Source organism: Trichoplusia ni, chromosome 16 (genome assembly GCF_003590095.1).
Source record: "Trichoplusia ni isolate ovarian cell line Hi5 chromosome 16, tn1, whole genome shotgun sequence".
Taxonomy (NCBI): domain Eukaryota; kingdom Metazoa; phylum Arthropoda; class Insecta; order Lepidoptera; family Noctuidae; genus Trichoplusia; species Trichoplusia ni.
The window spans coordinates 5,042,113-5,052,489 of record NC_039493.1 but is presented as its reverse complement, the minus strand read 5'-3'; the positions used below and the strand labels follow the sequence as shown (position 1 = coordinate 5,052,489).

At 39.7% G+C, this 10,377-nt stretch overlaps 1 protein-coding gene across 1 annotated transcript in view; it reads right to left on the bottom strand.

Moving 5' to 3' along the window:
* Nucleotides 1–53: 53 nt before the first annotated feature.
* The window catches only part of LOC113502085 (Down syndrome cell adhesion molecule-like protein Dscam2), a 31,063-nt gene continuing 20,739 nt past the window's right edge, over nt 54–10,377 (bottom strand). The window contains exons 9-32 of the mRNA XM_026883466.1: nt 10,236–10,371; nt 8,910–9,029; nt 8,654–8,827; nt 8,303–8,447; nt 8,045–8,193; nt 7,009–7,225; nt 6,582–6,727; nt 6,299–6,467; nt 6,003–6,151; nt 5,761–5,907; nt 5,527–5,679; nt 5,313–5,442; nt 5,019–5,194; nt 4,756–4,935; nt 4,485–4,673; nt 4,193–4,381; nt 3,964–4,113; nt 3,731–3,877; nt 3,385–3,535; nt 3,084–3,251; nt 2,978–3,003; nt 2,736–2,879; nt 2,078–2,224; nt 54–1,094 (exon numbers count right to left, since the gene is read on the bottom strand). Of these exons, the coding sequence (XP_026739267.1) occupies nt 919–1,094; nt 2,078–2,224; nt 2,736–2,879; nt 2,978–3,003; nt 3,084–3,251; nt 3,385–3,535; nt 3,731–3,877; nt 3,964–4,113; nt 4,193–4,381; nt 4,485–4,673; nt 4,756–4,935; nt 5,019–5,194; nt 5,313–5,442; nt 5,527–5,679; nt 5,761–5,907; nt 6,003–6,151; nt 6,299–6,467; nt 6,582–6,727; nt 7,009–7,225; nt 8,045–8,193; nt 8,303–8,447; nt 8,654–8,827; nt 8,910–9,029; nt 10,236–10,371 (3,678 nt within the window). The 3' untranslated portion in view covers nt 54–918. The remainder of the gene's footprint in view (nt 1,095–2,077; nt 2,225–2,735; nt 2,880–2,977; nt 3,004–3,083; nt 3,252–3,384; nt 3,536–3,730; nt 3,878–3,963; nt 4,114–4,192; nt 4,382–4,484; nt 4,674–4,755; nt 4,936–5,018; nt 5,195–5,312; nt 5,443–5,526; nt 5,680–5,760; nt 5,908–6,002; nt 6,152–6,298; nt 6,468–6,581; nt 6,728–7,008; nt 7,226–8,044; nt 8,194–8,302; nt 8,448–8,653; nt 8,828–8,909; nt 9,030–10,235; nt 10,372–10,377) is intronic.

Here is a 10,377-nt window from a genome sequence, read left to right as displayed (position 1 = left end):
TTGAAAGTGTTTCTGTAAAATGTAGAGCAAAGTTCAATAAAAAGAAGACATCGTACCACAACACACATCTTTATTTCTTTCCTCCGCACTAATATCAATAATTTATTATTACACAACATGTATATAGAAAGATTTTTATACAATAGTGTATAATTAAAACCTAATTAACTATATTATTCAACAATATAGTAAAAAGAATTACGAATTACTTAAATACTGGCAGTCTATTATAATGATATGTATCTTTTGCAGTTTGGAACAGCCGTTAACATTACTTAGTAGCTACGTAATTTAGTAATTTAAGAATTTACTTTATTATTTGAAAATATTTTATGTACATCTGATTTTATACGCCATGCGCAAACATCACTGATTGAGGAATTTAGAAAAAATAATATCCAGATGCACATATAATACTTTTACGTTTTGGTTTGCTGTGAGATCATTTCAAGCACATTGATTAAACTATTGAAAACTTAGCTTTGTTACTATTTTGGACAGCAAAGATTTTGTTTATAAAGTTATCAATCTCACAGCAAACAAGTAATTCATTAAGATTAACATCTGCTAATATTTACAATTCATTAGATGCCATTTATAAATAATCTAAACTGTCATAGATTAACAGCGTTTAAATAAATCACATTATAATAAATAATTTATGTAACAATTTTAACATTAAGTAAATGGGGAGTCACACTTGTGTGACATAATCACATGTATGAATTAAGCCCTTTTTACAATTAATTGACCGCAAACGGCCCGTTCACTTTTTGTCTTAATATTAAACTTGACTTGTTTTAATTTTGCAGAGTTATAGAAAAACGTCCTCATAATTACCTAGATAGTAAAATGTCAAATTTTCACAATTTGTGATTGGACTTGTTTGATTAGAAAATAGTTTAGAAACATTTAATGTTACACGTGTATTGTACATTCCCTTCGTTCTTGTTCTTTTCTTTGTTGATACCTGGAAAGTAAAAGAATTGATTTAATTCGATCAGGTCTAAAATATTTATTTACGTATTTAGATTGACAATTGAGGCTACACAATGACATGCATGTTAACTTACACAGAGACAGAGAAATGTGCGCTTTAAATTATAGGCGACCACATCGTTGAGTTAATAAGTAGGCAGGTACAAAAAAGGGTGGGAACTATTAAATGTACCATATTTTTTCAAGTATATTTTTGCCATGTGTTGTGTCAAATATATAATTAGTGTTAAGCATTAAATGTGTCCTTACTTGTCAATTAAAGAAGATATATCAGCGGGGACTGGGGCAAAGCTCCCCGAGAGGCCGTCGCTGCCGTTCGGGCCTCCACTGTTAAGAAGAAGCTCATATTGTACTGAATTTAGTATTCAATTGAATAATACAATAAAATTTTATAGCTTATAGCAAAGCTGGTTCTTACAAGCTTATTTTGGATCTAAACTATAGCGTAATGTAATGTTTTTATGAGTTTGATGACTGCAAAGTATTGGTCTACTTCCTAGAATTGGCGCTCATAATAAAATACAAAGAAGTTGAAAACAAATTAATGACGTGAGAACTAAAATTGTATTCTCTTAATGAATGATTCTTATAAAATGGCAAAATATTTATTGCAATTAAACTGTTAGTGGCAACAACCGTAGCTACATAAAATAAAAAAAGGTTTTTTTTGCTAAAGCAAGTCTTTACTGTAAGCTACCGGGAAGTTTATCATTAGGTACTTGATGGATGTGCATGGATTTAGGTGAGCGGTGAGTTGCGAGTGGTGAGGAGTGAGCGGGGGAGGTACCTGAGTTCTACCTGCTGGTCGTGCGGGCACTGCGCCGGCCGCTCCCGTACGCACTGTTGCACGGGGATGTACCTGAACCTGATGGACAAGAATTAAATAGTAAGTAAACATGACGCAGCAGCGTGAGTGTGATGCATCCCCAGCAAGAAAGCCTTATCCGTAGCGATTTAAAGCTATTTGCAATAAAATCTTTTAGAATAGGATAAGTAAGGATTTTTTTAATTTCTACAGCTTTAAAATTATTTGAGACACAATATTATGTTTAGCATAAGTAAGCAGCTAAGAACAAACCTTTAGTGGTAGTGTTAGCCGCACTATCACTGTTGTCATCGGAGTCGGTGTGCGTGTCCCTCCAGTTGTTGGAGCTGGCGCCCGCACACGCCGCGCGCATCCGGTGCCGCGCCTCCACTGTCGAGCATTTAGATAGGCTCGATTCATCTGTCGGTACAACAAGCACTCATCGGAACCAAGCAGGCGCTGGTTACACAGTACTTTGCTATGACTGCTATATTAATATTACTGACTAAATCGAATAAATGAAAGTTTGAAAAATAATACGAAATCATTTTTTTAGTCGATTTGTTTTTACCAATTTAATTTTTAATACCACATCACTATTTAATTAGCAGTTTGTCAAAATTGATACTTTTAAAATAAGTAATTTACTTAAATTTAAAAATTAAATCGTTTTCTGATTTTTACGCAATAGGAAATTAGCTAAAGTAGGTAAGTACTAACTTATTAAATAATTAAAGTTAAATGCAATTTTTTTATGAGAAATTTACAAAAGTGGTGTAAAATTAACCAAGAGCATAAATTCAGCTTATAATAATAAAATTTATTTTTTGCTAGACTGTAACTGCTTATTGTACTTCACGTTACGAGCTCGATCAGGAATCGAAAAGTGTTCGCGTGATTAGGTCTACCAGTGTAGTTTTCAGTAACTAACCGTATCGGTAGTGGTCGCAGGCGCGATGCCGGCGGCGGTGCGGCGGCGCGGCGTCGTCCTCGCGGCGCGCCAGCGTGCGGAACTGCAGCGAGTGCGCCGCCGACACGCCGAACGTCGCGTACGGACTTATCTCGTACAGCTCCGCTGGAAACAATACAATAGAAGTACACAATTTATGTATCGACAAATTGAATACGTTATTATGATGATCGTCTATTAGTCCCTAATAACATGGACTCAACGATAGATGCACTTCTTTGCGTCTGTACTTTTTCATTAGGCTCTCAAATCTGTCATTACGCATCTTTCCTTGTGCTTTTTTTGGCTTTCTCCTATGTAATGCTATGCTATGATTTGCTCTTACCCGATGAGTCATCATTGGACTTTTCGTTGCCGTTTATTGATGACGACGAGTACAGTTTTTGTCCTTCTCTAAGCTTCTCTCTCTCTGCTTCATTGCTTTCGCTGAGTTTTCTGTCGTCCCGCATGTAGTGGTCGCTTGAAATGCAGAAAAATCTGAAATCAAGATGTTTTGTTGTTAGTTTATACCATATTTTGCATCCCAGAAAATTAAACCTGTAAAATTAAACCTTGGGGACTCCAGTGTTATATAACAGTCTTTTGTCCGTAGAAGTAGATAGGTACTTACTTCTTTTTCCCATGCACCAAGCACACTATTGCAGCCAGTGTGACGACTATGACGACACCGCTGGCTACACACGACACCAGCACGGTGCGCAGTGACGCGGGCCGGGAGCCGCCCGATAGAGGGGAAGATGGCTTCATTGGAGGAATGCGCCCTGAAAAGTAACAATTAAGAAACTAATATAGAGTCTGTTTAACAATAGCGGCAGAATACACAAAACTGAATTTTGAATAAGTGTCTCATAAGGATAAAGGAACTCTCCTTTGGAAATGCCAGAAATTTGTTTCGAAATTCAGAGATACCATGCCTTCAGAATGGTCCCTTCTAAAAGGCAGGACATTGTAATTACCTCCAGCCAGGGTGTGTGTATCAGCCGTCAACGTGACCCGCTCAAGTCCCGCATCACTAAAAGCTTCTATCGCTAGCTCGTACCACGTTGCCGGCGATAGTTCTCCTACGACATGACTTGCGGAGCTCAACCCATCTCCGACCTGAAAATGAAATCATTTAAAAAACAGTTCAGAACATATCTATGAGCAGTTAAACCAAATTCGAAAACAAATGGTTATGATCAGGAATTAAATACCTTAATCCAATGTTCTGAGCCAGCTCGCCGGTAGGATACTCTGAAGCCAAGTATGGGACAGCCACCGTCCCGCCACGCATAGAAGTTGATCTTTATTGCCGTTGAATTCATGTGAACGTGGTCTTCCGGTTTCGGTGGTTTAGGACCTTAAATTATTGTATGTGGTAAATACTAGGTTATCGTAATAGGATAGGAAAAAAGTTATACAGTTAAGAAGCCACTTACGTCCCCCTCTTGTGGTAGCAGTTAGAACATCGCTAGGAGGTCCTATAGATATCTTGTTCCGTGCTTGTATTTTAGCGTTATACGTAGACCCGCATTTTAGCATGTCCATAGTGTAAGAATTAACTTCGGGAGACAAGTCCACAGTGTGCCACTCGCTTTCAGATGCTTGTTTGTAGTGGAGCAGGTACCCTAAAATTATATTTATTTTGAGTTACGTAACACAAAAATATAAACTTAAGTATGTAATTGATATTATTTTAAAACAGGGTCTCTTGATAATATATATAAATACCTAGTATAGGTTCTGAAGTTTCCCCGGGCAGTTGCCAGTGCAACTTGATGCTTGACGTGGTGGTGTACTGTAGCGACAGTGCAGGTGCTGCGGGAGGCATGATAGCCGCTACTACATAGACTATGGTGTCTTCTCCTATTGTGTTGCTAGCCGTACACGTGAAGTTACCCGATGACTGCTCGTTTACTTCTGTATACATTTTTGTTGAGAGTTTAGCTTAGTTTTCATAAGCGGGCTTTACAAAGGTCCAAGTAAGGGGTGGTCAACCTACCCCGGATATGTAAATGTCCCCGGTGTGTGACCTGGTAGTACTGGTGGTGAGTGACGGGCACGCGCGCGTGCTGCCAGCGCGAGCGCGGCGCCGGCGCGCCCACACACGTGCAGGCCAGTAGTGCCGCGCGGCCCGCGCCCACTGACACCCAGCGACCGAACGAGGCGATGCGGGCGGGGACTGGGGGACAAGTGTAAGGTTATAAGTAACAAAAAGTTGGGGTTATTCTGAATTGCAATAGAAAAGTTTGATAGAAAACTTACTTCTAGAACTCGGTCCTTGGCCCACCACGAGAGTAGACTCTCCTTCTCCTGATCCCGTGGTGGCTGACACCCAGAACTCGTACAGTTGGTTCTCTATGAGATTTCGCACTTGAAACATCAGCTCCATATCAGTTTTTTTATCTGCTGGGACTGTGAAGCTGGAGTGTTTGCCAAGGCTGAAAAAAATGTTTCATATAAGTTTTTGGAAGCCGTAGTCATCATGACAAAAGTGTTGTCAATCAAATAAATATCTAATAGACTCTACACGCTTGCTAAAATTGAGTAACTTTTTACCGTCCTGCTTCTCGATAGTAGACTGTATAGTGTGAAATGATCCCATTCGGGTGAAGTGGTGGAAGCCAGCTTACAAGCACTGAGTCGCTAGAATACGCCAGCGCTTTGATCTTCTCCGGAGCTGAAGGAACTAGAGATAAAATACAATGATTTCAAAACCACAGTGTACACAAAAGATTAGCTTTGTATTCCATAAAATAAATGTGGGTCTTACCATCTTCTTCAGTCATGCAAAAGACAGGCAGACTTCTCTTGCCATCTCCGGCATTAGTAAAAGCCAGAACTTGTATCGAATAATTGGTGTATTTTCGAAGAGTGTGTAAATATGTGTCTGTTGTCGTCACTCGTTTGATTTCACCCACATCTACTGTAAACCCAGAAATAATATTCAGTTTCTAGTCTGTTTAAAATGAAAGAAGCAGATTTTAAAACTATTTTGGTTTGTTACCTTGATCTGTTGTAAGTGGCGAGTATACAACTTTGTATCCTTGTATGAGGCCACCGTGTTGACCGATTGGTGGTGGATTCCATGAGACTTTCATGCCCGAAGACGAGAGGGCTGAGCAAGACACTCTGGTTGGTGGCGATTCCGGCACTGAAAAGAAATGTTAGGAGTCAAAACTCATGACAAATTATGTAATAATATATTAATTTTTAGGTTATTGGTATAGTATGGCAGATTAGATTTACCTCCTTCAAGTGTAGTGGCAGATACTGGCGTAGATGCAGGTCCGGCTGCAACCCCGTTAAATGCTCTAACTCGCACCTCATATCGTGTAAATTTTCGCAAAGCTGATAGGCTCAACTCTGTTGCTGACCATCCATTCACTGTTAACGTTCTGAAAATACCAGTCGAAAAATTATAAATCTTATGTAGTTGCCATATATAGGTAATGCATATAGGGATGGTTACGTCTTTAATGTCAATATCATTAAGGACGACTTCAATTTTCCAGTCTTGTGGTTGTAGAAGTGTAATTACGAACCTGGTAGAGTTCCTCAAAGCGGGGTTAGCGGGGCTGAGCTCGGTGCACGTGACGGAGTAGCCCAGCAGCTCGCCGTGCCAGGCGTCCCGCGGCGGCGGCCGCCAGGATACGTGCAGCTCGCCAGGCCCGCCCGGCGTTACGTGTACGTTGGTCGGCGCTTCTGATGGAGCTGCAAACCAACAATTAGATCATGAAACTGGGAATCAGGCGAAGCCCTTAAAACGATCACCAGTCTTACTTTAGAAGCGGTATGGAGTTTTATGTTTGTGATTCGTTTACTTACCTTCCTCCTGAGTCTTCACAACCACTGGTTCAGTGAATGCACTCCTATCAATCTGGTTGATGGCGGCTATTCGGATCATGTAGGCTGTGTGTGGCTTTAGACTGCTTAGCAGAGCCTCATAGTGAATGTCGCCTTTCTTTGTTAAGCTAAAGTAGAAAAAATATGATTATATAAGACAATTTGGCGTAAGTTAAGAGGGATGAAGATAATTTTGTTTTTTTTTTATATCCGTTAAGTAGTTTTGAAATATTTTAAATGAATTATTTTAATAATATAGCAAATTTAAATCAAGCGTAATGTCACTTCTGTGTAAAAAAAAATCGAAGTCATTATACGAGACTGATTAAAAAGGTTTTTTCTTTCTGTAACCAGTCATACCTATTAAATAAAATGTACGATTGTAATAGTGTAAATGTGATAAACTTACGTGACATGCGAGTGCGCAATCCCATGGACGGACACATTGAGTGTGACAGCAGAGTCCCACTGGTTGACGCGGATGGCTCCCTGCGCCGACAGCGCGCAGTACTGCAGCGTGTAGCCCACCAGCGGTGAGTTGCCGTCGAAGCCCTGACTCCAGGACAGGCGGACGGCGCGGCTCAGGATCTCCGTTACGGATAGAGAGTGAGGGGTGTCGGGTTTTTCTATAGGTAAAAACGATCGTTTTTAGGGTTCCGTACGTCTGAATACAAAAACGGAACCCTTATATTATCACTCGTGTGTCTGTCCGTCCGTCGCTTACAGTCAATTATCCCTGAACCTATTAGACCGATTACGTTGAAGTTTGGTACACATATCAATGTCTATGACCCAAACATAGAGGTGTGACGTGAGCAGATGAAATCTGTATATGGGGGGTCATTCTTGGAGGGAAGGGGAAAATTAAAAAAAAAAATTCTGAAAACTGCATCGTGTGGCATATCAAATGAAAGGTCTTGCTGAGAAGATCTTAAATTTATTTTTTTGTAATTTTAAAATAAATAGTTTCCAAGTTATTCAAGAAAATAGACGAAAATTGACCATTCCCCCCCCCTTATCTCCGAAACTACTGAACCTAAAATTTTGAAAAAAATACAAAAATTAGTTTTCTCCTTATAGATTATAGGAAAACCTATAAGAAGTCCATGATATTAAAATAACAAGGTAAATCACTCAATATTGTGCGTACCAACTTACATTTGCAGGTGGAATGTGTGGGAGAACATATTTTTTAACTCCAAAAACATGATAGGTAACATCGTACGGAACCCTCTTCACGCGAGTTCAACTCGCACTTGTCCCCTTTTTTTAATAGAAGAGAATGGACTGATGATAAAATTTAGTGGTACGTCTCAGCAAAGCTGTAATCGAGCTTGGCGTTTTTGGTCAACCAGTTTTCAGTGAAAAAAGTCACTGAGTCACTCTTGTTTGACGATCTACTATTTAGAATTAATAATATGAAAATATTGATGGGCTTTCGTTACCTTGGACGGAAAGATAAATATAATGGTCACTGTGACCGTAAGCGTTGACGGCTTGGCACTTGTACACGCCGGAGTCTTGCCGGTCTGCCCTGCTGATGTACAGCTGCGATCTTAAACCACTATCAGTCTTTGCTTCTGAGATGCTTAACCTGGAATCAAAATCAATCTTTGAGAACCGAACTATTATTTTAAAAGTTCTTAATTGGCTTAAGGGCTGAATTTGGTCCTATATATCTTGAGTCCTCTATCTCTCTTTACCTATAAGTATTAAGATCTAAGTGGTTCATGTTGTGCGCCCAGGTGACTCTGATGGGGCTGTCCCCGCGCACGTCGCAGACCAGCGTGGCCGGCGCGTCGCGGCGAGCCGTCATGTTGTGGGAGGTCAGCTCGAACCGCGCAGGTTCTGGAAGAAAGGATTTTGGATCTCATGTTTGCACTTTTGCCAAAGATTACTTTTTGTTTGTAGTGTAAGCATTTGTTAAGGCAATGAAGAAATTTAATTTAAGGATCTGATTTTTATTTGAATCAAATGACAAAATAAACTTAATCCGTAAATAGACATGAAATTATTAATGATAAGTTAAAATCTACAGTGCTTATAAATTATACCATTGACAGCAACAAAAATGGTTTTAGTGAGTGGAGATCCAACTCCATTCTCCGATTTGCACATGTAGTGCCCCTCATCGTAGGGCAGCGCCGACTCGATCCAGAGAGACCCGTTTGATAGGAATTGAAATCGTCCACCCAGGTTCACTAATGGTACGTAGTCAGCTGACGATCCTGGGAAAAAGTATAATGTTTAAATAGTTCGGGTTGGTAGACACTTATATTTGAACAGTAAGAAGAGAATTTCTGTGAATACCTCTTTGCTTGAGCCAGATAACCTGCGGAGCCGGAGAGCCAGTGGTCTGGCAGTGCAGCGCCAGCGGCTCCCCCGCCAGCACTGACTCATCCTTGGGCTCCACCACCCACTTGGGGGACACTGCAGCGTGCAAGTAAATTTTATCACGTTTACTTCTAAATAAATTTTCATTCTTATACTTGACCTCACTAAATGAAAATTGTTGCCTTATTAAACTCCTTGCTTAAACATTAAAATATTACAATATTTACCTTTTCCCGTCAGCGGCACAATGTTATTATGAATACAAAGAGCTACTTATGCTATAAAATATGAGGAAGAAACGTTGCTTCTTACAATTTACGAGTCCCTCCGCCTGTTATTTCGCTTCTTTTAAATCCGGCTTAATCACAACACTACCTCACTAACTACACAAATACTTTCTTTCAGCTAACTATAACATTTCGTAAAAGTTTTTAATTTAGTTATTAGTTCTTATAAATAAAATTTACCATTATTGTAAGCCATCTGAAATCCAATGCTGTGCAAAAAAATATATTCAATAATTTATACATTTCCAAAAAAAATATTTTGCTGATCAAATCAACGTGCTCTGTGATTTAAGTGCGTGTAAAGGTGCTTTTATTCCAATAGCTTTTATTAAAATTGCGCTACGAGAAAGCAAGTGTCCAAAGATACAAGAAACATAATAATATTTTTCCATTATGAGTCTGATACTATGGGAGATGGTATTAACGAAACAGAATTAGCGCGCAATTCTAACAAATGCGACACAATGTCGTCCTTCAAGGTCAATATAACTACACACTCGTAATTCAATCATGTCAAAATCATTTGTAATCCTGCAAAGGAACCAGCGTATAATAGAGACAAAATAATGACATTTCGGTGCTCTGTGCAAGCGTGATTAGTCCCTTTGATGATGGAAGCGCGGCTCCGGCCAATTTGTTTGTCATTTACATGCGTGGACACGGCTTTAGTAATTCATGGCTAGATAAGTGCTACAGCGATTTCGGGGAAATCTAGTTAATTAGCGTGTGACTCTTTAATATCCGTGAAAGCTTCTAATCAGTCAAATGTTTTAATGTTTAAACAGATAGTTGATACCGTCAGACAAGCCACAAACACATATACATGTTGTTGGATGATTTATTAATAGTTTTGTTCCAAGTGGTGTTATTTTCTTGTGTAAATCTATCTAGTTAAATAGTTAGTTTCTCCTCTGTTCGTGATTTCATGCAGAGTTCTCGTGTTCCCGCGCTTCCACCTCACGCGGGCGTCATGACAGTGCTGTGGTGCTGTTGTGCATATTGACATGGCGGTTACCTTTCACCACCAGTTCGGCGGTATAGTTAACCTTGGCCGCGGTATTGGAGGCCACGCAAGTGTACAACCCGCTGTGGCGGGCCGATACCTCTTTGAATACGAGGTTGCTGAAAAAATCAGCACCGCGTTCTTCCACCTATAC